At 48.8% G+C, this 25,611-nt stretch overlaps 1 protein-coding gene across 3 annotated transcripts in view; it reads left to right on the top strand.

Annotated features, from left to right (window-relative positions):
• Positions 1-25,611, top strand: part of LOC119967506 (protein LYRIC-like) — a 191,755-nt gene that overhangs the window by 116,115 nt on the left and 50,029 nt on the right. For all 3 annotated transcript variants that reach the window (XM_038800159.1, XM_038800158.1, XM_038800161.1), the window contains exons 5-6: positions 9,259-9,504; positions 14,808-14,882. In XM_038800159.1, coding sequence (XP_038656087.1) covers positions 9,259-9,504; positions 14,808-14,882 — 321 coding nt within the window. The remainder of the gene's footprint in view (positions 1-9,258; positions 9,505-14,807; positions 14,883-25,611) is intronic.

The following is a 25,611-nucleotide window of genomic DNA, read 5'->3' as shown; positions in this document are numbered from 1 at the left end:
TATTTAACTCCTTCCCTAAAGTGCAAGTAGAAAAGAATTAGGAATAGCACACCCATTAAGGTAATGTCATGTGTTTAGAGGGTTAACATGTAAGTATAATGCTGCTGTTTGCAGTAATCTCAATATCCTGCTGTTATTTCAAAGTGACTACTTAGATGGGCTGAGATATTACATTTTAGGTCTTTTTCTCAAGACCTAGAATTCCCCAGGGAGGGTGGCCTCGCCAGCCATCATTAGTTCCTACAATTTTAATAGAAAATGTATTTCCTGATGTTATCGTGCATGAAGATCCAGTAATTCGGTTTATGTGAAGGGGGAAATGAGGTTTTGTTCAACAGCACCTTTTATGAGCTGTTATTAATTTGAAGACCTAGCGTGAAAGAATAGCTGCGGGGGAAGTTTATGGTTACTGTGGTTACAAAATTGATAATAGCAGTCAGAGGCATCATACCTTAGTTTGAACCTAAATGTGCCACTTGAAGTTTTAACAGAAGTTTATCTTTTGCTCCCTGTTTTTAATGTTCAGAATTGAGGCCATATCACCGCTGGCAAGTCTTGACTGGAGGCCAGGGGCTTTCCAGTGACGTATTAACTCTAACTGTTCACACGTATCTCTGATTCACTGGATTTGAGAGCAATTAATGAAGATAGGGCTCTCTCAGTCAATCTAAAGGCGCTAAATGTCTCAAAATAGGAGAGAGTGAAGTGAAATAAAGTACCTTGTGGAGAACTCTGGTGACAGGAAATGTGGTTGGATGCTGCAGCGATAAAATAAATGTAACAAAGTATTGACTGGTTTTCCATTGAGTAACAGCAATCGTATTTAGTCATACTCAGAGTTTCACACGAACGCAGGATCAAGAGTAGATCAGTCAACCCCTCTTGAGCCTGTTCTGCCATTCAGTTAAATCATGATTAATCCAGACCTCAATTCCATTTATCTGCCTTTATTCCACAGCTCAGAATATTTCTCCAAAATAAAGATCTGTCGGATCAGGAACATTTCAATTAAGGGATTATGCAATGAATGAAACCTTTTTTGTAAAGGATAATGTAGTTGAGGGATTGTAAATGTAGTAAATAAGTTTTTATGAATGAGAACATCTGTGCCCTTTTACAGCTGAGAATTCCACATTTTCATGAGTTGTGTGAAAAAGTGTTCATTGACTTCACTTCTTCTTAATTTTAACATTATGCCTGCTAGATTATGTCAACAAAAGAATGAGCTTCCTTGGTGTCGTGAGGCAGCAGTGCTAACCATTGCGTCACCGTGCTGCCCCTATGTTGATTAGTTTTTGTACCTGCACAATGGTTTTTAGTGATTTGTACCGTTGCTCCTTCATGATTCCCAGTCATTAAAAATGTATTAGATCTTGGATCCAAAATGGATGACCTCTCACTTCACCACATTTAATTCCACCTACCTTAGTTTTGCACGCTCATTTAGTCGGTCTGGGTTCATGCGTAACTTCCAGTTCTTCCTACAAATCTTTCTGTGACTTGTAGCTTCATGTCATCTACAAAATTAGAAATACAACTTTCTTCCTTTGACCAAGTCATTGATAACGGAGGCCCCAGTACATATTCTTGGAAACATCATTTTTTCCATCCTGCCAATCATAGTTATACGATTTTGATAATTCTACTAACTTTTAGAATCTGTAAAATCTATGCATTTTATTCTGTAACTGCAGTTTAAAATTAAATAGTTCAATTTGACTTCTGTTAGACAATGAACTGTCAGGATAATTGGAGAACGGGAACGATTTGTTTGTGAAGGAGCAAAATTGTTTTATGACACGTGTTCCTTTTGAGCCTTGAGCTGAAGCACGTGTCTTAATGGCCACAATACACTTAGGTTTTAAACCAGTCCAAAGGAATAGCTAAAATAGTCTGAATTTAAGATGACACCGATTCTGTGATCTCGCCACGGGTGCAAATCCTCTAATGGCTGCTCAATCTCGTGAGAGGCCCAAAACAGGATTAGCGCCTCCGAGATCTCAGTTCAGGATTTTCCCTGACACTCTTCCCCCCCCCTCCCCCACTCCGATATGATACGGTTCACACCCAAGTCAGGCGGTGGCCTGATTATCATATTTTAAAATAATTATGGGGCTTAACACCACTGCTTCCACCCACTCTGCATGGTCCCACCCAGGTGGTGTGAATCATGACTGTTTTCAAAAACAAAAACTAGTGATGGCCATGCCAGGGTCGGACAGGTAAGTGTACCCTTGGGTGGTGAGCGACGCGGTCGGGCTGTGTCCTGGCACTGTCCCCTGATACCCTGGCAGTGTAAACCAGGTTTTAAAAAAAAAATCCAATTAAGGGTCAATTTAGCGTGGTCAATCCACTTACCTTGCACACCTTTTGGTTTGTGGGGGGAGTGAGTTAATTTCAGAAGCAAAGGCAGAGTTGCGAGCATCAGGAAAGAATTACAGCATCTCTCCTCCGATTGCAGGGCTGACTGGAGGAGTCCCATTGCCTTCTGTCTAGTGCCGCACACTGAGGAGGGCTGCACTGCAATATCCGTGACGTCCGAAAGTAGTCCTGGACCCGTAAGGTCCCGGCCCCCGGGGGACACCCGTTAAGGCGTCAACTTGGGCAACAGAGCGTGAAAATCAGCAGGCTGCCTCAACCTCAGCTGTGGATCCTAGAGATACACACAAACATAGTGGGAGGGTGAGGAAGAGTCAGAAACTATAGGCGCCTAGTGGCATGGGTGAACCTAGGCACTAGTAGAGATATCTCTTGTATTAAAAATCAATTTGTTCAACCATACAGATTCTCCACGCTGTCATGTCGTGCACCATACTCCACAAACCCCCACGCACACTCGCCACTTCCTCCCTGTGAATGGGGGAATGGCAGCGCTTTGTCTTCCACATCCCATGACATAAAGCCTCGCCCTTGCTGGCACAGGCCCCCACTAAACCTCAACGCTCATGCCTCTCAAGTCAGACAGTATTCTCTACTGATGAGGATGCCAAGAGCTGAAAATGTGTTGGGAGCCTGTTTACCTGGTACATAGTTGGAGAAGAACACCGGACCCCTGTCCTCAAAGGAGGCAGCAGCAGCTTAGATTCCTCATCCAGCATATCTTGGCCCCCATCTTGGCCGTTCATTAGCAGGTCCTGTTCCGCTCTCTGTCAGGCAGTATGAGAGGAGCAGCGCTCTTTCCTCATTGCAAGTCATCATCATTCCCTTGCAGTGTCCAGCTAATCTCTTGAGCGTCCTGCCCATGAATGTAGACACCATCACGATGACCTCCCGCAGGCACCACCAAAGTGAGTGGATGTCAGACACCATCGTGGGAGAGGTCTTCACAACCTAGTCCTGGACATCCCCAAATCGAGAGTCAATCAAGATGCCCCTAGTCCTGTACCCCATGTGGGCCTTGCCATCACCTGTGGTCCTGCCTCCTCTGCTGCATGTTGCCCCTCGCTGCCCTCCTTGACATCCTCCCCACCCAAGGAGATGTACACTCCTGCATGTACTCCTGTTCTAGCTGCTCACCTGCTGCAGTGCCAGGTTGTGCAGAGTGCAGCAGACCACTATGATGCAGCCCCCTTTAGGGGTTGTATTGGACGGGCCCCCTGACTCATCAAGGCAGCAGAAATGCATCTTGAGCAGTCCAATCGAGGGTAGTGGGTGCCTGGAATGCGCTGCTGGAGGAGGTGATGGAAGCAGGGACGATAGTGACATTTAAAGGGCATCTTGACAAATACATGAATAGGATGGGAATAGAGGGATACGGACGCAGGAAGTGTAGAAGATTTAGTTTAGCCGGGCAGCATGGTCGTGCTTGGATGGCCGAAGGGCCTGTTCCTGTGCTGTACTTTTCTTTGTTCTCCTGAGTGGGTACCCTTTGTGCCCATGAGCCATCCCTCCAGCCGCTGCTCTCCCTCAAAAACAGCTGGATCTGCAAGTGCCCTAGGATGCAACTATCATGGACGCTACCCGGGAAACGGGCACACACCTGCATGATGCGAGTCATGTGATCACAGACGATCTGGACATTGAGGGAGCAGAATTCCTTGTGGTTCAAAAATAGCACCCCATGCCGCCATGGAGAGCGTGGAACCACATGGGTGCAGTGGATGGCACCTTTCAGCTGGGACATGCCTGCTATATGGGAGAAGCCCATGTCCCTTCCTCAGCTGGTCCCAGTCTAAGTTGATATACGCATGGGCCCTAGCAACTAGTGCATCTGTGATCTCCCTTATGCACTTTGCGCTGTTGACTGGGAAATGCCACACAGGTCACCTGTACAGCCCTGAAATGAGCCACTGGGATATACGTTCAGAGCAGCAGTAACTTTCAGAGCCACAGGCAATGGGTGACCTCTCAGTCCATATGGTGCCAACTCTTGCATCACCTGGCTCAGGTAGTCCATTATCTCCCAGGACAGACGCAGCTTTCTCCGACACTGGACCTCTGACATTTGGAGGAAGTTTTATGTTGGAATGCTGCGTGGCTAGTAGTGTCTCCTCTGAGGCTCCGCTATCTGTGGTACTATTAATGTGTTCCCCCCCTCTGCAGGGCACCGTTCCTGTTTACGCAGCACGTTGATGTCGCTGCTGCTGGTCGATTGCCAGTTTGATTTGGCACTATGATTCTCCAGAATCAAAAGCTGAAAGGAAGGAACATCCAAGTGAGTGATGAGGAATCCTGACAATGCCTTGACCCTCAACCCTCTCAGAATCTGAGGCATCTACTAATGTGCATTTTCCCGTGTGAGTGCTTTTCCACTAAGCCTCACTCCGTCCCTCCCCTGTCAAATAATAACCACTTCCTCACAGTTGTCCCTCACATAGCCACCTGAATGAATCGCCACAACCTCAATGGGCCGCACAGTCCCTCCAAAGGTGAGGAGTTGGGGCAGTTGAATGCGTTCAATGGCCTAACCTCAGCGGGGAACAAGACACTGCTCCCTGTTATTCCATTGAACGGGGTGAATGATGAGCCACGCATTAACAGTCAAATATGTGACACCTGGCTGTTTTATAGACATGAATATGAGCCTTGGCGTTCAATGCTTGTCAGCTGGTTTCCAGTCATTTTAATGTCCCGATGATGTTTCTGCACAGTTTTGAACCGAGGAATTTTGCATATAAACCAAACTTGATAAGCACTACATTACGGAGACAGAGCACTAAGCCATGCATTGACTAAAGAGTTAAAGCATACAAAAGCAGAATTTTAGATATATTGGATTATAAACAATTGACAATTTAAGGGTTCACAGCCTGGGCTAGTGTGTTTGACTGGAGCAGTCATGTTTTAAAATAATCTTGTTTTGCAAGATCAGAAAGCTTCCAGGAGCCAGAGATAAAATTGACCATCATAAAAGCCTGGCCTAATGCACTGTTGTTTGACTAGGGGGAGTCCCTGCGGAGTTAATATGTATTCAATCTGGGGAGTTAATTTGTTCTCATCTTGGGGAGATGATGTCATTGCTGGGTGGAGCTAAGGCATTCAGACATTTTGAGAAAGATTTTATAAGACCATAAGACATAGGAGCCAAATTAGGCCTTTCAGCCCATCGAACATGCTCCACCTTTTCGATCATGGTGGATATGAAATGAAATGAAATGAAAATCGCTTATTGTCATGAGTAGGCTTCAATGAAGTTACTGTGAAAAGCCCCTAGTCGCCACATTCCGGCGCCTGTCCGGGGAGGCTGGTACGGGAATCGAACCGTGCTGCTGGCCTGCTTGGTCTGCTTTAAAAGCCAGCGATTTAGCTGAGTGAGCTAAACCAGCCCCAGGATATGTTCCGCATCCCCATTTTCCTGCCTTCTCTGCATAACCCCATATCTCCATCCTAATCAAGAAATCCCCTTATTAATCAAGAACACCGGATTTGTGCTTGAGGTGCTGTTACTTACATAGCTACAGACCAAGAGTTGTAATGTGAAATTAGAGTAGCTCTTTCTCAGAACACAAGAACTTGGAGCAGGGGTAGGTAATTAGCCTCTTGTGCCTGCTCCACCGTTCAATACGATTATAGCTGATCGCATCATGACCTCAACTCCACTGTCCTGCCCATCCTCCGTAACCCTTCAACCCATTACTAATTAAAAATCTGTCTAACTCCTTAATTTTACCCACTGTCCCAGTATCCACCGCACTCTGGGGTAGCGAATTACATAGACCCTTTGGGAGGAGTCGTTTCTCCTCATCTTTGTTTTAAATTTGCTACTACTTATCCTGAGACTATAATAATAATCTCTATTGTCACAAGTAGGCTTACATTAACACTGCAATGAAGTTACTGTGAAAAGCATTCTGGAATGCCCCACAAGAGAAAGCACCCGCACCTCGTCTACTTTATCCATACCATTTAGCATCTTGGATACCTCAATTTGATCTCCCTCATTCTTCTAAACTCCAGAGAGTATAGGCCTAAACTGCTCAATCTCTCTTCATAAGGCAAACCCCTCATCTCTGGAATCAATCTAAATAATAATAATCGCTTATTGTCACAAGTAGGCTTCAATTAAGTTACTGTGAAAAGCCCCAGTCGCCACATTCCGGTGTCTGCTCGGGGAGGCCGGTACGGGAATTGAACCCGCACTGCTGGCATTGTTCTGCATTACAAGCCAGCTCTTTAGCCCACTGTACTAAACCAGCCCTAATCTAGTGAACTTCCTCTGAACTGCCTCCAATGCCACCACATCTTTCCTCAAATAAGGGGACCAAAAGTGCACAATTCTCCTGGTGTGACCTCACCAATGCCTTGTACAGTTGCAGCAACACTTCCTTACCTTTATAGTCTATTCCTTTAGTTGTAAATGTCAACATTCCATTCGCTGTCTTTATTACCTGCTGTATCTGCATGCTCGTTTTCTGTGACTCAGGTACGAGGACACCCAGATCCCTCTGTATCGGAGAACCCCAAAATCTCTCTCTATTTAGATAATAAGTTGCCTTTTTATTGGATGAGTCAGAAACGAAAATGGATGGCCTCACGCTTATCCACATTAAACTCCATCTGCCACATTTTGGCCTACGCACCTAACATATCTATATCCATTTGTACGGTTCTCATTTTTTCATTGCAACTTACTCTCCCACCTATTTTAGTGTTATCTGCAAATTTGGCTATAGAATTTTCTATCCCTCCATCCAAGTCATTAATGGAGCGAGTGAACTTTTGAGTTGAGTTCTGATTTGGCTACTCTTTAGACCACAAGTAAAGTCTTTTGCTCTCACAGCTGGATAGTTGAAAACTATTAATAGTATTTAATTCAATGCAGACATGCCAGAGGACTGGGGGGAATTTGAAACAAACAAGTTGAAACAGCTTTTTGAAGACATCCAGCCAGAATCTGCAGGGGTTCCAACAGGAGCCAAATGTGTTCTGGAAAGCAAGTATTACTCTGTGTCATTGGGATGTGGGATGGGTTGAGAGCTGTATGTTTTTTTCTTATTGTTTAATTGGGAATAGAGATAGTCATTAAGGATATTGCATTAATTGTATTTAGTAGTATTGTTTAAGGGGTAATTGCAACCTATTTTTGGGTGTGAGGTGAAAGAATGTAATACTGCGTTAATAATAAAATTTTGTTTTAAAATACCAAATCAATATTTCTTTATGCAATCACTCCTGGAATGAAGTATTCTTTCTGCACAGTATTCTTATAAGCTAAATTAAAATATTGGAGTTTCGGGTCCAGTATCCTAGCCACTGTTAGGGTCTGATCTGGAATCGTACTATATTTGGGGCTTGTCTGGGATCTTAAGTATAATTCCTTGTTTGACTTGAGGTTATTGAACTTAAAGCCAGTGAGTGTGTGTGGAATGACTGCAATCTTTCTTGTTTTGAAGTTACACATGCGCAGGGATGACGTCAGCACACGCTGGCGCTCCCGCGCATGCGCCAACTCGTGCCGGCTGACGGAAGCTCTTCGGTGCCAGTTGGCGCGGCGCCAAGCCCCTTTCCCGCCAGCCGGCGGGGCGCAAACCACTCCAGGGCGGGCCTAGCCCCTGAAGGTGCGGCCCAACGCCGGAGTGGTTCACGCCACTCCGTCCCGCCGGAGTTGCACTCCTGCCGATTACGGCAGAGTCCCGCCCAACATTTTCCCTGGGGTAATGAGCTTTTGGAACTCCCTTCCTCAAAAGGCAATGAAAGCAGAGTCTTTGAGTATTTTCAAGGCAGAGCTAGATTCTTGAAAAGCAATGGGGCGACAGGTTATCGGGGATGGGCGGGAAGTTGCAATCAGATCAGCCATGATCAAATTCAATGGTGGAGCAGGCTCGAAGAGCTGAGTGGCCTACTCCTTCTCTTAACTTGTATATTCAGAAGTATGGTGACATCCTCAAAAAATGAAACTAGGTTAGGTAGGTTTCACACACAGAGATACCCACACCCACTGCTCAGAACGTTTCCATTTTTCCTATGCAATACATCATACAATTTTAGAAACTGGTGAAAACTGCAAATTGGCTTGAAGGTTCAAATATTCTTCAGTACTCTGCCCTAGTTGTTCTAAAGAAGGTAAAGATGTAAAGATCCATAATTTGTGCACTCACATCTTGTGTGATTCAAATTACGAATCCAAGAAGTTTTTATTTAACGGCCATGAAGTCGTAAACGAGTTCTGTAAAACTGGGAATATCTGAGACTTTGGGTAAGCGGTAAGGCATGAAGGCTGAAGGTTTGGTCCTGATTTGCACCTTTCAAAAGCACATGCTCTGAGAATACTTATTTTACCATTCCTTTCCAGGAAAAGGATCTTATCGATAACAGCAGAATTAATGGTGAAAAATCTGTAGCTCTGCAATATTTCAGGTGAATCTGGAATATTTACATGCTGGGTTCAGTTGACACATTCCCGGGGCAGCACAATGGTGTAGTGGATAGCACTGCTGCCTCGCGGCGCCGAGGTCCCAGGTTCGATCCCAGCTCTGGGTCACTGTCCATGTGGAGTTTGCACATTCTCCCCGTGTTTGTGTGGGTTTTTCCCCCACAACCCAAAAATGTGCAGGGTCGGTGGATTGGCCACGCAAAATTGCCCCTTAATTGGAAAAAATGAATTGGGTACTCAAATAAATTTTTTAAAAGTTGACAAACTCCGACTTTAATAGGCTGCAAAAAGCGGTTTTTTTTTTGTAATCATAAACCTGTCCCTTAAACTGGGACATGAAGAACTTGTATTTCTTTTTTTATAAATAACTGCAGGATAGACTGTGAACTGTTGCAGGTTCTCTCGCAGATGGTATTTAACATGCTATTATTGTTTTGTTTTTCCAGAGACCATGGCATGGAATGCTCCACCTGATTCTCTAGGTGACACAGTGTGCAGCTGGAATGAGGCAACTGACAAAGCCAGCACTTGGCAGTTCACAATGGGAGGAGATGCGAGCCCTGTATCCTGGGGACCCGCGGATAGACCAATGGCTACTACAGGTTGGGGAGTAACAGCCAAGGACTTGAGCAGCAGTGGAGTCGACTGGGATACTGCAGATTCTGCTGAGCAGGACATCTTCGCCAATATAGGTCAGTATCCTTCAAATTGTTTACAACTAAGAACAAAGGAATGGATGATGCAGTGGATTCAAATAACTGCCCAGACAGTTGGGATAAACTGATGTGACAAAAGCCTCCTTGTACTGAGAGTTAGGAGCTCACATGATTAAGTATGAGTAGTCTGAATACTGTTCCTAGTTAGTCCGATACCAGGCACAACATTATCCAGAATTAACTGTCCGTGGAAGGATTGAAATCTCACACTACGTCAGTGACATCTCTGAAGCTGGGTTAAAGCATATTGTTGGAGCATTGAGGTGGGGTTTACCTAACGGCCATTAAATGTGATACGAGGTTGCACCTGGCCAAACTGGGCATTCATAACTGGGAAGAGCAGAAGATGCCACAGTTGTGACCTGACTTCTCTCAAACACTTCTGAAACTTATTTATATTAAATTTGATCTTTGGTGGGGGCGGCACAGTGGCGCAGTGGTTAGCATTGCTGACTCACGCGCTGAGGACCTGGGTTCGATCCCAGCCCCAGGTCACTGTCAATTGATTGTTTGATTTATTGTCACATGTACCAAAGTACAATGAAAAGTATTTTTCAGTGACCAAGGGAACTTATACAGTATGTACACAGTAGACAAAAGGATAATCAACAAAGTACATTGACAAATGGTACATCGACAAACAGTGATTGGTTACAGTGCGGAACAAGGCAAACAAAGTAAATACGACATGAGCAAGAGCAGCATAGGCATGGTGAATAGTGAGGTGTTGAAGATGTCTGCGGATACACTCGCCAGCTGGTCTGTGCAGGATCTGAGTGCTCACCCAAGAACTCCGTCGGGGCCCGTTGCTTTCCGCGGATTCACTTTCAAGAAGGCAGCTCTTTCCTCTGAGGCTGTAATATTGGCATGTGTGTGTGTCCAGGGCTGTTGGGGCGGGTGGCACTGATGTCTTGGCTAGCTGTTCAAAGTGGGCATAGAACTCGTTCAGTTCATCGGAGAGGGATGCTCCAGCACCAGAGATTCTGCCTGGCCTTGCTTTGTAGCCCATAATCTCGTGTAAGCCCTGCCATAGACTTTGGGGGTTTGTGTTATTGACCTGGGCTTTACGTATGTCGTACCTGGATTTCTTATATAGGTCAGGGTCATCAGATTTGAAATCTCCTTCCGGGACTTCAGCAGGGAGTGGAACATCCGTATTGACTTCTTTGGCACACAGTCGTCGACACACTTACTGATTAAGTCTGTGATGGTGGTTGCGTACACGTCCAGGTTGGCTGCCGCGGTCTTGAACATTGACCAGTCCACACACTCCAAGGAGTCGCAGAGGATATCCTCTGATGCCTCAGGCCAGCACTGCACACTTTTCTTGACTGTCTCAGCACGCTTGAGTTCCTGTTTGTAAGCCGGAAGTAGGAGTCCCAACTTGTACTTGGTCGGGTCGGGGAATGGAGCAGTAGGCACCTTTGATGCTCGTGTAGCAGTGGTCCAGGGTGTTTGCACCTCTGGTGGGACAACAGTCAGTGTGGAGTTTGCACATTCCCCCCCTGTATTTACGTGGGTCTCACCCCCCCACATCCCAATGATGTGCAGGGTAGGTGAATTGATCACGCTAAATTGCCTCTTAATTGGAAAAAAAATAATTGGGTACTCTAAATTTATATATAAAAAAAGATTTGATCTTTGGTACTCAAAGTTACAGAGAACCTTGTACAGAGCATATGTATTTTATTACAGTTATAAAATAAATGACAGTACAAGAAGTAAAGGATTAAAATACAAAGACTGTGCGCGGAATTTTCCGGCCGTTCCCACCGGCGGGATCTTGCAGTCTTGCCAAAGGCGGGACCCCCACTGCAGGACCTCGACAGTGGAGTGGTAGGATCGGAATATCCCACTTCCGGCCAATGGCAGGCCGCCTACACCGCTACAAAACACGCCAAGGGTGGGTGGAAAATCCTGCCCTATATTTCGAGCATAACAAAATTTAAAAATGCAATTTGTCAACATCCATAAGGTTCTGAAGAGATAAATCTAGAATGGCCCTGTGGTAACATTTGAGCGTCTCACTTTGAGAATTTTCTGCTGTAATGTTGTTTATTAACTCATTACATTATTACATTTATCACATTAACTCACTTATATAATTTTTGTGCCCCTATGTCATTAGATTTCAGCAAGTCATTGCAGCCTTCCAACCATATTCTCACATTCCAAGGCTCCCAAACCTCATACTCCTTGAAGCCTATCATTCATCCATAAGGCACATGTTAGTAATGTGATGGAATTCTCTCCACTTGCCTGGGTGAGTGCAGCTTGACACCGTGTAGGCCAAAGCAGCCCACATGATTTACACCCATGTACACGCCAGCGCACATTAGCAACAGCAGTACGCACCATCTACAATGTGCACTGCGATCACTTGCCAAGCCTCCTTCAACAGCACCATCCAATCGTTACCACTTAGAACAAGGGCAGCAGAATGACAGGAACATCACCCTGACTTAGATCTCTGTTGCTGTTCCTTCATTGTTGCTGGGCCAAAACCTGTTTCCTAACTTTATGAACTCATTGTAACATTGTATTTGTAGGAGATTTGTATTGCACTCTGTTGTGATCTTTAAAAGAGTTTATCAAGAAGCTTGTTTGCAGAAGAATTCAATTGCAAGGTTGAGATTTATAATCACCAAACATTGGTGGTTTAAAGACCTGTTTTCACTGATGGGATGTTCTCTACAATAAGCAACACTCACAAAAAGAGCTGGTTGGGAAAATGCAGGTCTGATTTAATTAGGAGCTTGTGACATGGATTTCCTGATCAGCAAATTCGGTCAACATTGTTACACGGTGGAATTGCCTGATTTGGGGAATGAGCAGTGAGTTCATAAAGTATTAAACATTACAATGTTAATGTAGAAGCTTCCACATGAAATTACATAACGTTTTGACCCAAATCCACTTGTAAGACTCCTAATACTTGCCGATAAGCAGATATGCAAAGTCAAATTCTATAAATACTGTCTGTATCTTTTCAGTGCCCTTTCAAGTTTTATACAGTAATATTAAAGCAAATTACTGAATTTGCTGGAATCTGAAACAACAGAAAATACTGCACAATCACAGCAGGTCTGACAGCATTTTTGGCAAGAGTGGGGAGCTAACGGTTTGAGTCTGCATGCCACTTTGTCAAAACTCCCTGTGGAGTTAATTAGATTTCAGCATCGGAAGATGATATCATTACTGGGTGGAGCTGTGGGGCGCAATTCTCCCATCGGGAGACTAAGTCCCGACGCCGGAGTGAAAACCGGAGTGTTTCACTCCGGCGTCGGAGGCAGCTCCCAGCCCCCTATTCTCCCGCCTCTGGGGGGGCGAGGAGCGGCGCCGCGTCATTTACGCGTGCCGGGCCTTGGGGCGCCGCATAAATGACACGGCCAGCGCTGCGTCAATGACGCCACCCGCGCAAGCGCGGTTGCCGTGCTCCCCGCGGCCGCCCCGCAAGAAGATGTCGAATGGATCTTGCGGGGCGGCGGAGGACCGGAGGTCCACCTTCAGAGAGGCCTGCCCGCCGATCCCTTTTGAGGTGTCCCAGGGTGCAGGAACCCCCCCTCCCCCTCCCACAGGCCGTCCCACAGCGTTCCCGCGCTGTTCCCGCCGGCAGCGACCAGGTGTGTATGGCGCCGGCGCGAACCTGTCGTGTTGGGCAGGCCGTTCAGCCCATCCGGGCGGAGAATCTCCGCTCGCCCGTTACAAACAGCGAGCGGCGATTCTCCCAGCGGCCAGCCGTGAATCTTGTCGCGCCGGTTTGGGGGGGGGAGAATCGCGTGTGGGTGCCGGGGCGGCGTAGCAGGACTCACTCGGGGCCCCAGCGATTCTCCCACCCGGCGTGGGAGGGGAGAATTCCGCCCAAAGTGTCTGGGGCGTGATTCTCCGCACCCGCGAAAAATCGCGAGGCTGGCGTCAAAAACGGGCGGGTTTGACGCCAGCCTCCGACCCCCCGACCGGGAACCGATTCTGCTCCCCGGTCGGGGCTAGCATCGCGCGGCCGTGACCTCCGGCATAGCGGGCTTAACGAATTTCGTTAAGCCCACTAGCCAGAGTTAACGACGGCTGACGCGTCAGATGATGTCAGGCGCGCATGCGCGGATTGGACGACTCCAACCCGCGTATGCGCGGATGACGTCATCACGCATATGCATGAAACCCGCGCATGCGCGGGCCGGTATGCCCCTCAGCCGCCCCGCGAATGGATACAGCGGGGCGGCGGAGGGAGAAAGAGTGCGCGGGGTAAGTACCCGCTGCCCGCGATCGGTGGGCACCGATCGCGGGCCCATGGCACCCTTGGCACGGCCGTGGTACTGCTGTGCCAATCGGTGCCATGGTTCCCCAGATCGGGACTTTACGGCCATTTTTACGAACGGTCAGACCAGGTGTGTTTTACGTTCATAAAAACGGTCGTAAAGGCCTTGGAAATCGGCCCATCGGCCGGGGGGAATCGCTGCTCGCCGCAAAAAAACGGCGGGCAGCGATTCGTGTCGGGAGGCGGGCGGGGGGGGGGGGAGAATAGCGGGAGGGTGTCGGACCAGCGTCGCTGTAAAAATTTACGCCGCTCGCTATTCTCCGCCCCGTCGTGAGTGCGGAGAATTCCGCCCCTGATATTTCGTCGGAAAAGCAGGTCAGTTCTGTTCTGGATGAAGCTGTGACTATAAGTCAGGTTTTTCTCTCTGTAGTTCAGTTAAAAGAGATTAACAGTCTTTAAAGCAGTGCAGACTTGTCTGAGAACAAGCGGGAGCTGAAACAAGCTGTGAAAAGTCTTTGAAGACATACAGCCAGTTTCTGCATTGATCTGACAGGAGTTAGATCTTGTCTTTAAAAGCAGTGTTAAACAATCTCTCTTTCTCAAACAGTATCTCTGTAAAGCAAGTATTCCTAAGTCCCATTGGTAGTTAAGAGTGGATTGCTTAAGTAGGAATAAAGATAGCAATTAAGTAATTACTGGATTGAATAGAATTGTGTAATTGTAAGTTATTTTCTGTGTCAAAGATTTTAATTCTGTGTTAGTAATAGATTTTGTTTCAATATATCCTATCCCTATTTTTTTATGTACTCACTTCTGGAGCAAAGTATCCTTTTCTCACAGTTGGACAAAATTAAAATAAAATATTGGTGTTTCTGCCCAGTATTTTAGCCACTGCAGCGGTTTGCTCTGGGATCATAATAATTCTATTCCAATCCCTGCGTAATGAACAATCTCAAAGCGGTAGATTTGAGAAACAACTGTTTTGCTCCTTTGTCATGAATTGATCTTGCTGATTTGTGTTTAGGAACATGGGACAACAAGGCAGGTGTTAGAAACCCTCCTGTGACCTTTGGAGCATTTCCTGATCCGCCTGAATCAAGTAAGTGCGAAATAATTCTCCTGTTTTTAACACTCATTTCATTGCCAGCAATGAGTTATATTAAGCTGCATTATAAATAGAGGATTCTGAATGGTAACCAGTAAATCATAGGACACTAATAATAGAGTTGAGGAGTGTTTCTTTATTCTTTCATGGGTGCGAGCATTGCTGGCAAGGCCAGCGTTTCTTGCCCATCCCTAATTGCCCTTGAACTGAGTGGCTTGCTCGGCTATTTCAGAGGGCAATCAAGAGTTAACCACATTGCTGTGGATCTAGAGTCACATATAGGCCACACAGGGTAAGGCTGGCAGATTTCCTTCCCCAAAGGACATTAGTGAACCAGCTGGATTTTACAACAAACGATGATGAGTTTCTGGGGGCGGAATTCTCCACTCCCCACGTGGCGTGGGAGAATCGTGGGAGGGCCTCCCGACATTTTTTACGCCCCCCTGGCGCCCCCAGCGATTCGCCTCCCCGGGCTCGGAAAAATCGTCGCTCGCGTTTTTCACGGCGAACGACGATTCTCCGCGCCCTATGGGCCGAGCGGCCGGCCCTTCACGCCCGTTTCACCACGGCAGCAACCACACCTGGTCGCTGCCATCGTGAAACGGCGCCAGATGCCCGTTTGGGCAGGAGCCCGATTTGGACAGGAGCACCGTGACTATGCTCGGGAGGGGACAGGCCCGTGATCGGTGCCCACCGATCGTCAGGCCAGCGTCCAAAACAGACGCACTCTTTCCCCTCCGCCGCCCGGCAAGATCAAACCGGCAACCCGCGCATGCGCGGATGACATCAGAAAAGCGCCGTTTCCGCGTCATTTCCGGCGCGACGGGGGCCCGCTCCTAGCCCCCCGGATGGGGGTGAATTAGGTGCGGGGAGCGGGCCCCGAGGGCGTCGTGAAGCTTGGCCGATTTCACGACGGCCATCCCGATTTTATCAGGAGCGGAGAATACCACCCATGGTCATCATTACTGAATTGGCTTTCCATTCTATTTTTATTTAATTGAATTAAATTCTACCAGCTGCAATTATGACACTTGAACCTGTCCCCCCAGAGCATTAGCCTGGGCCTTTGGTTTACTACTCCAGTGACATTACCACTACATTACCATCTTCTCAAATTATGCCATTGTCTCAGAGGATAATGAAATGCAGTAATATTTTAATAAGTATTATAAACAAGAGCCTTACTCTTTGTTGTGACTGGTTCTGTTTTAAATAAGTGACATGTGATGCAGACACCACATAGGACTTTGCTGATGTAGCACCACACAGAATATCAGTTGTTTTTAATATCCTATCACTTATGAATTTACTACTAGGTTATACAGCTACAATTTGTAGCACAAAACTTTGCTGGTGGTAGGTTTGGGTTGAAAAATTGGACCCCAACTTTGTGGGCCGAATTTTGCAAATGCTGTTTTGAACAGAGCAAAGAATCAGTGCTGACACTTAGATATTCAAATAAAAAGCTTCTGCATTACCAATGTATTCTGCAAAGACCCCTCTCACCCGGCTTACTCACTCTTCCAACTTCTTCCATCGGACAGGAGATGCAAAAGTCTGAGAACATGTACGAACAGATTCAAAAATAGCTTCTTCCCCGCTGTTACCAGACTCCTGAACAACCCTCTTATGGACTGACCTGTGAAGGTGGGGAGGGGGTTGTTCAGCGATGATATCTCTTAAAACTGAATCGTTAGCATGAGTAGTTTTACATAAGTTGTTTTATTTATTTTTTAAAAATAATTTTTATTCAAATTTTTCAACAACAAATTTTCTCCCAATAATAAAATAAACAAGGTATAGAAATAAACAGAAAGAAGAACACCCTCCCCCCCCCAAATCAAAGCAATAAATTAATAACAACACACAAAAAAAAGGCAGCAAACATACAGTCGCAAAAGCAAGCCCCCTTAACAGACCCATAGCCCACCCCCGCTTGCCCCCCCTCCCAGGGTTGCTGCTGAGATTGACCACCCTCTAACCCTCCGCCAGAAAATCGAGAAAGGGCTGCCACCGCCGGAAGAGCCCTTGTACCGACCCCCTCAGGGCAAACTTGACACTCTCCAGCCTGGTGAACCCGGCCATGTCGTTAATCCCGGCCTCCGGGCTCAGGGACTTCGCGTCCCTCCACTGTAAAGGAATCCTACGCCGGGCTACTAGAGACGCAACGGTCAGGACACCGGCCTCTCTCGCCTCCTGCACTCCCGGCTCCGATGCTACCCCAAAGATCGCGAGCCCCCAGCCCGGTTCCACCCTGGAACCGACCACCTTGGACAAGGTCCCCGCCACCCCCTTCCAGAAACCTTCCAACGCCGGACACGCCCAGAACATGTGGGTGTAGTTCGCCGGGCCTCCCGAACACCTCCCACACCTGTCCTCTCCCCCAAAGAACCGGCTCATCGTGGCCCCAGTCATGTGCGGCCTATGCAGCACCTTCAGCTTAATTAAGCTGAGCCGTGCGCAAGAAGAGGACGAGTTTATAGCTTTAAATTGAGGGGTGAGAGATATAGGACAGATGTCAGAGGCAGTTTCTTTACTCAGAGAGTAGTAGGGGTGTGGAACGCCCTGCCTGCAACAGTAGTAGACTCGCCAACTTTAAGGGCATTTAAGTGGTCACTGGATAGACATATGGATGAAAATGGAATAGTGTAGGTCAGATAGGCTTCAGATGGTTTCACAGGTCGGCGCAACATCGAGGGCCGAAGGGCCCGTACTGCGCTGTAGTGTTCTATGTTCTATGAGTTCACCCTCCCCAGGGCGTCCGCCCACGTCCCCTCGTCGATCTCCTCCCCTAGCTCCTCCTCCCACTTCGCTTTCAGCTCTTCCACTGAGGCCTCCTCCTCCTCCTGCATCATCTGATAAGTTGCCGAGATCCTAACCTCACCGACCCACGTCCCCGAGAGCACCCTATCCAGTACCCCCCTAGGCGGCAGTAGCGGAAACTCCGCCACCTGCCGCTTAACAAACGCTCTAACCTGCATGTACCTGAAAGTATTCCCGGGGGGGAGACCCCACTTCCCCTCCAACTCCTCTAAAGTCGCAAACCTCCCGTCGAGGAAAAGGTCCCCCATCCGCCTGATGCCTGCCCTATGCCAACTCAAAAACCCACCATCTATTCTCCCTGGTGCAAACCGGTGATTGTCCCACACTCACTACCGGGGAATTATACAGCAGCCTCACCCAGCTAATGAATCCCTCACCAAACCCAAACCTCCTCAGCACTTCCCACAGGTAGCTCCACTCCACCCTATCAAAAGCTTTCTCCGCATCCATCGATGCTACTATTTCCGCCTCCCCATCCGCCGCCGACATCATCATGACATTAAGAAGCCGCCGCACATTGACATTCAGCTGCCTCCCCTTCACAAACCCCGTTTGGTCCTCATGGATAACCATCGGGACCACATCTTCCACCCTCCTGGACAGTACCTTAGCCAACAACTTTGCGTCCATGTTGAGGAGCGAGATCGGCCTGTATGACCCACACTGGAGGAGGTCCTTATCCTGCTTCAGGATTAGTGAGATTATTGCTCTAGACATCGTCGGGGCCAAAGCCTCCCTCGCCTCATTCAGGGCCCTCACAAGCAGCGGGCCCAGCAGATCTGAGAACTTCTTATAAAACTCTACCGGGAACCCATCAGGTCCCAGTGCTTTCCCTGTCCGCATGCTCCCCAGCGCCTCCATCAGCTCCTCCAACTCGATTGGGGCCCCCAGACCCTCCACCCGCTCATCCTCCACTCTTGGGAACTCCAGCTTATCCAGAAAGCGGTCCATCCCGCCCACCTCCCAAGGGGGCACCGACCGGTACAGCCCCTCGTAAAAGGATCTGAACACCCAATTAATGTCCCTACCACTCCGCACCAGACTCCCTCCTACATCCCTAACTCCCCCTATCTCTCTCGCTGCCTCCCGCTTCCGGAGCTGGTGGGCCAGCATCCGACTTGCCTTCTCCCCGTACTCATATACCGCCCCCTGCGCCCTCCTCCACTGCGCCTCCGCCTTCCGGGTGGTCAGTATATCGAACTCCACTTGGAGACTGTGACGCTTCCTCAAAAGCCCCTCTTCCGGGACATCCGCATACCTCCTGTCCACCCTTACCATTTCTTCCACCAACCTCTCCCTCTCGACCCTCTCCCCCCTCTCCCTGTGCGCCCGAATAGATATCAGCTCCCCTCTAACCACCGCCTTCAGCGCTTCCCAAACCACCCCAACTTGCACTCCCCGTTGTCATTAGCTTCCAAATACCCCTCTATACCCCTACGGACCCGCCCACATACTTCCTCCTCTGCCAGAAGCCCCACATCTAACCTCCAGAGCGGGCGCTGATCCTTCCCCTCCCCCAGCTCCAGGTCCGCCGAATGCGGAGCGTGGTCCGATATGACTATCGCCGAGTACTCCGCCCCCGCCACTCTCGGGATTAGAGCCCTGCTGAGGACAAAAAAGTCAATCCGGGAATAAGCCTTGTGGACATGGGAGAAAAAGGAAAACTCCCTACCTCCCGCCTCAAAAACCTCCAAGGGTCTACCCCTCCCATCTGATCCATGAACCCCCTCAGCACTGAGGCCGCCGCTGGCCTCTTACCCGTCCTTGACCTCGAACGATCCAGAGCTGGATCCAACACAGTATTAAAATCCCCACCCAAGATCAAGCCCCCTGTCTCCAGGTCCGGGATCCGGCTCAACATTCGCCGCATGAAGCCCGCATCGTCCCAGTTGGGGGCGTACACATTAACCAGAACCACACGCTCCCCTTGAAGCCTACCACTCACCATTACGTATCTGCCACAGCTATCTGCCACCACACTCAACGCCACAAACGACAAGCTCTTACCAACTAAAATCGTCACCCCTCGATTCTTCACATCTAGCCCCGAGTGAAACACCTGCCCAACCCAGCCTCTTCTCAGCCTCACCTGATCCGCCACCTTAAGGTGCGTCTCTTGGAGAATAGCCATGTCCGCTCCCAACCCCTTCAAATGCGGCAAGACCCGGGACCGTTTCACCGGTCTATTCAGCCCCCTCATGTTCCCCACGGTGGCAGACTCCCCTCCCAACCTCCCCCATCACCAGCAGTTCTCCTACGGCCCCTACAGCAGCAACCCGGTGGTACCCCCCCCCCCCCCCCCCCAGCTGCGTAACCCCTTCCATTGTACTTCCGTAAGTCAGCCGACTCCTGCTGACCCCGGCTCTCCCACCACCCCAACGACCCCCCCCGATGTAACACAACCACCCTTCCCCCCTCCCAGTGCCGGCCCCGCCCACTGCTCCTCCAGCGCGGGAAGAAAACCCGCGCTTCCATCCCAAACTCTGGCCCCCCCGACCCAACACGCGGGAAAAAGAAGGGCACATGACCCAGCGGGACCGCGAACAGCTCCCCAGCCCTCCACCAGTGAAAAAACGAGAAAGCACCCAAATAAATAAATAACAGCCCCAAAAAGCGAAAAAGCAGAAAAGCAAAAAGGCTTCATCAAACACAACCATAAAAAACGAAAAGGATACCAAGGAGGACAAAGCCTCCGGACTATGTACATCATTCCCCAGCCCCCCAGTCCTCAGTTCGAGTCCAACTTCTCTGCCTGGACAAAGGCCCAGGCCTCCTCCGAGGAATCGAAGTAGAGCTGGCGATCCTTGTAAGTGACCCAGAGGCGAGCCGGCTGTAGCAGGCCAAACTTCACCCCCTTCCTGTGAAGCACTGCCTTCGTCCGATTGAAACCAGCCCTTCTCTTCGCCACCTCAGCGTTCCAATCTTGATAAATCCTGATCTCTGCATTCTCCCACTTGCTGCTCCTCTCCTTCTTCGCCCATCTCGGCACACACTCACGGTCAACGAAGCGGTGAAAACGGACCAGCACCGCCCTAGGCGGCTCGTTCAGCCTGGGCTTCCTCAACAGCACTCGATGGGCACCCTCCAGCTCCAAAGGCCCCTGGAACGACCACGCGCACATTAGCGAGTTCAGCATCACGGCCACGTAGGCCCCCAAATCCGAACCTCCGGGAGGCCCAGAATCCGCAGGTTCTTCTGACGGGAGCGGTTCTCCATCTCCTCCATCCTCGCTAGCCATTTCTTGTGGAGCGCCTCGTGCGACTCCACCTTCACTGCCAGGCCCAGGAGTTCGTCCTTGCTCTCTGAGGCCTTTTGCCGTAGCTCTCGGATCTCTGCACCCTGAGCCGTCTGAGTCGCCATGAGCTTGTCCAGCGAGGCCTTAAATGGTTCCAGGATCTCAGCCTTCAGCTCTCTGAAGCTGCGCTGAAGCAGCTCCTGCTGCTCCTGCGCCCACTGCTGCCACGCTGCCGGTCCCCCGCCCGCCGCCATCTTGTTCTTCCTGCCTCGCACCTTTCTCTGCTCCAAAGCCAATTTTTTGACCGCGCCGCTCCTGGTCCAGTCCATCCACCGGCAGATGAGCACAGTGGATGTGTTCCCACCCGGGGAAAAGGCCAACCAGCACCGCTACGGGCCCTTAAAAGAGCCCAAAAGACCAAAAATAGCGGGAGCTACCGAACGTGCGACTTAGCTCCGCATCACCGCAACCGGAAGTCCCATAAATTGTTTTATTAAGGATTAAAATGAATTATAGGACTGAGTAATCATTATTAATCATTAAACATGTAATTTTAGGACATAGCAGTAATAAGTCCTCAAATGGGATTTAGGATAGCTCACTTGGCCAAAAGGACATTACTTCTGACATTTTGGGCGCGATTCTCCGACCCCCACGCCGGGTGGGAGAATCGCGTGAGTACCGGGCGATTCACGCCACGCCACCCTGGCACCTGCACGCGATTCCCCCCCCCCCCCCCCCCCCCAAAACGGCATGTCGCGTTTTGCGACAGGCCGCTCGGAGAATCGCCACTCCATTCGAGCAGCAATTCTCCAGCCCGGATGGGCCGAACGGCCTGCCTAATCCGACCGGTTCACGCCGGCGCCAACCACACCTGGTCGCTGCCGGCGTGAACAGCGTGTGACCGCTGCGTGTGGGGCCTGTGGGGGGCGGAGGGAGAATCGAGCACCCGGGGGGTGCTCAGGAGGGGCCGGCGTCTCTGAAAGACGCACTCTTTTCCCTCTGCCGCCCCGCAAGATCAATTCTCCATGACTTGCGAGTGACGTCATTTAGGCGTTGTCGGCCACATCATTCAGGCGGCGCCCCTGGGGGTGGGAGAATAGGGGGCGAGGAGCGGCCTCTGACTTCGGCGTCGGCACTTTGTCTCCCTTTGGGAGAATCGCGCCCCTTGTCTTTCTGTTGTTCTGTTTCTCCCAGCTCTGGACCTAGAAAACAAGAAGCTAGAAGGCTGCGTTAGACCAATGTTTGGTCATTGAGGAAATCAAGGGATATGGGCCATGGGTGGAAAATGAAGTTGAGGCACAAGATCAGCCGTGATCATATTGAATGGCAGGATTCAGGCTGCACCATCTTGGCAGCAATCTGGGCTGGCTGGCGGGCATCATCAACGACAGTGGCGGAGTGGCAGTGGTTGAGGGAATGAATGCTGTCTTCCTGAGAGACGACAGCAGATAAGTGTTTCACGGAGACACTGCTCCCGGGGTGGCATGTCAGCAATCCAAGTAATCTTGTAGAGGACGGGTTGCCAAACTGCTGTGATACCCTGCAACCCCCTTTGAACATGATCATGGCACCACTCTGACCTTCCATGGTAGAATACTGAGCTTGAATGAGAACAGACCTGAGTTCCCATTGTAGCAAGCTGGCCTTGCTTTACAGAAGTACGATCTTTCACTGCAGACCCAGAGATTGAGTGGATTCTGTTGGTTCTGCATTGGAAAGGATGGGCTTCAAGATCTACGAAAAGCCCTGTGCCAAATTGGTGCCATACCCCTCCTTGACATTGCAGATTCTTGCTGGCTGCCCTGCCAATGCACTAAACATTTGTTTCATTATCATTAGCCTTTTCCTGTACGCTGGCCCATTGAAGTGCTCATCCGAATCCTCCGCTGCAGAATCTGTGAGCAACCTTGCCCTCTGGCATGTTACAATTGTTCCTGGCTGCACACCATTGGTGCTCAGAATTTTCACAACGTGCAGATCCTGCCTTTGAGCTAGCCTCTAAAGTACGTATGCTGGTGATTGCAAGTGCGAGAGTAAGTGGCGGTGTTTTTTATTCAGCACTGTCTTCCTGCATTATTTATAAAGTCGGGGCATGATTACAGAAGAAATAAATAATTTGTACATGTGGTAGTATGACTTGGGGTATTACGGTACCTGGGAGTGCTAGCTGCCATTGGTGCAGAGGGCTCGCTGCCCATTGGCACAAGTATCGTGTTCTCCTTATTCCTATTGGCTAAGAGGAAGGTAGCTCCGCCTACGAGGCGGGGTATAAGAACCCGAACCCGTGTTCCACAGCAGCCAGGCCATTTCTGTACGTCTGCTGCCGGGCTCACTTCTTGCTGATTAAAGCCTTTCATTCGGACTTCACCTACGTTTCATGTCCATTGATTGTGCATCAGTACACACATTCTTTTTGGTCACTGTTGAAGTACTTTGTTCAGTTTTGGGTGATCCATCACAGCATGGACAATAAAATTATAAGGACTGTAAAGCTATATGGCTCTTGTTGCCTTTTTACCTACTGTAAATATGGCAGTCAGCGAGGTTGCCCTCCTTCCTTTGGATATCAATATTCTATTGCTCAGAGTCGGCAGGTATCGAATGATACCACCGCAAGGTTCAATCGGCTATCGATCAAAGAGCCAAACACCAGTTAATTAGTTCAAGGTTATTTACACACACAATTAATCATGCAACATAAGCACTACTTGTTAAACTACACCTATTAACTATGACAACCTGTACTTAACTTCAGGCACCTGGCTTGGGTCGGATGAACAGTGGCCTTTGAATCTGGGTCTATCGGGTCTGTAGAAGTAACTTCTGCTCAGCTGGGCTCATCCGTCTGGCAGCGGGCGTTGAACTTGAACTTGCTTCTGGTGGTGCTGCACTTGGAAGCAGACATTGCCGGACCGCCATGTCCAAGAGAGGCCGAGCACATGGTGGACTCTCCTTTGATCCTTGGGGGTTTTCGCACTCTTTTGGGCAGTCCTTCAGTTTGGACCCCACTAATTGGGTGATTCCTGATCGCTATGTTTGATTCGAACCAATAGATGGGTGGGTGCCTTGTTGGCTGGGCGTGTCCCAAGCGGTCATTGACCCTGTTGTTTACACTTCCCGAGTACAGGGAGTGGCGCCAAAATGTCTGGGACTGTATCAGTTGCTCAAGTATCAGTCCTTTGTCTGGCGGAGATGGGCCATTAAATGCTAATCGGTTGGGGGTTTCTATACCATCTGGATTCCTTACTCGCAAACATACATTCAGGCTCTAGCCTGCCTGAATCTCGCATTGTCCATTTTTCCCACTATGCTTTTCGACCTTCTCTGTTACTGGTTGTAAGTGGCCATCCCAGATGGCTACACTCTAATGTCAATTGCCAGAAAATTAGGCCTGATCAGCTTTGGAGGATCACATAATTCAAGGTTGCTGTAGTTTCATTGGAAAATGTCCAGGGATTTTTTATTTTTGCAGTACACATTTTTCTACATGTGCATTGAACATCTTGCACACTTTTACTTCCTCCTATGTTTTTAATTCATTGTGGAAGGTTTGAGTTTGGTAGGACGTGTTTCCCTGGAGAATTGCTAATTATTGCTGCATATGAAGCTAATGAAGTTGGGGAATGGAAATCTCTTTCATTGATGCGCAAGTGCTGCATGAATTGGATGAGGAGGACCAATTCAAAGGACACATTATCTTTAGACCTAACATTAATATCTTGGGATATGTTCCCTTCCACAACTACCCAAGTAGACAGGTTTACAGGTCAAGCCACCCATACCTAGGTAAGCCATAGGGCACCTGTTTTCAGTGCTTGAGCGTCGCTGAAAGGGCAAATGACAAACTCTGCCAGCTGCGGCAGGCTGACTTGTGGGCATTATGGACTAGGATGGATCTCTGTTCAGCTATGATGATCACTATGTTGCTAATCTTGGATTCTTCCAGACTATTGCAAGGGACATCTGCCAGATTAGCCAGTCTACAGTTCATTCTTGCATGCATCCAGCTTGACAAAGTAGGCATCCGTATCACTTTCCCACTGGAAAGAATACACTAATGGAGGGTACAAAATCTTTACCACATGCAGGCTGTCAAATAGTCCAGGCCATTATAGACAGGATCCGTGTGGCCATCAAGACTCTGCATGCCAACCCAAATGCACACAAAGGGTTGATTTTACTGGCCTCAAAAGGACAGACTGGGAGGCAGGTAGCCTTTAAAATGGTGAAGGAAGGTGGTGTAGTGCTGGAATGTCCTCCCACCCAAAGGCCAGTTGGTAAGTTGTGATTCATCCAGTGCTCCTGCTTCAAACGTACTGCATTTTGGAGTGTGCAGGAATCTGAACTGGTGGACAAACATGCTGCAAAGTATCTGGCACAACTTTGTATAACCCCTGCATCCTGGGAGGAATCCAAACGAAGCGAAAGGTAAAAAATTATAATGCATTCCCCTGACAATGACTTCCAAGACGTGTAACATTGGAAGACCTTTATGTGCTTCGTGCAGCAGTTTTGTAAAAGTAGTGGCCCTTGCTGGTAAGACTTAGAAAGGAAGCCAGTACAATTCATGCATTTATTAATGAGGCAGGAAACCAGAGGTCCTGGATCAACTCCTCAGCTAATATTGTGCTGTAATTTCAGTTTTAATATTCCAGCAATTTC

This window comes from Scyliorhinus canicula, chromosome 6 (assembly GCF_902713615.1).
Source record: "Scyliorhinus canicula chromosome 6, sScyCan1.1, whole genome shotgun sequence".
NCBI lineage: Eukaryota > Metazoa > Chordata > Chondrichthyes > Carcharhiniformes > Scyliorhinidae > Scyliorhinus > Scyliorhinus canicula.
The sequence above is the reverse complement of the archived record's forward strand: the minus strand, read 5'-3'. Positions and strand labels throughout refer to the sequence as shown.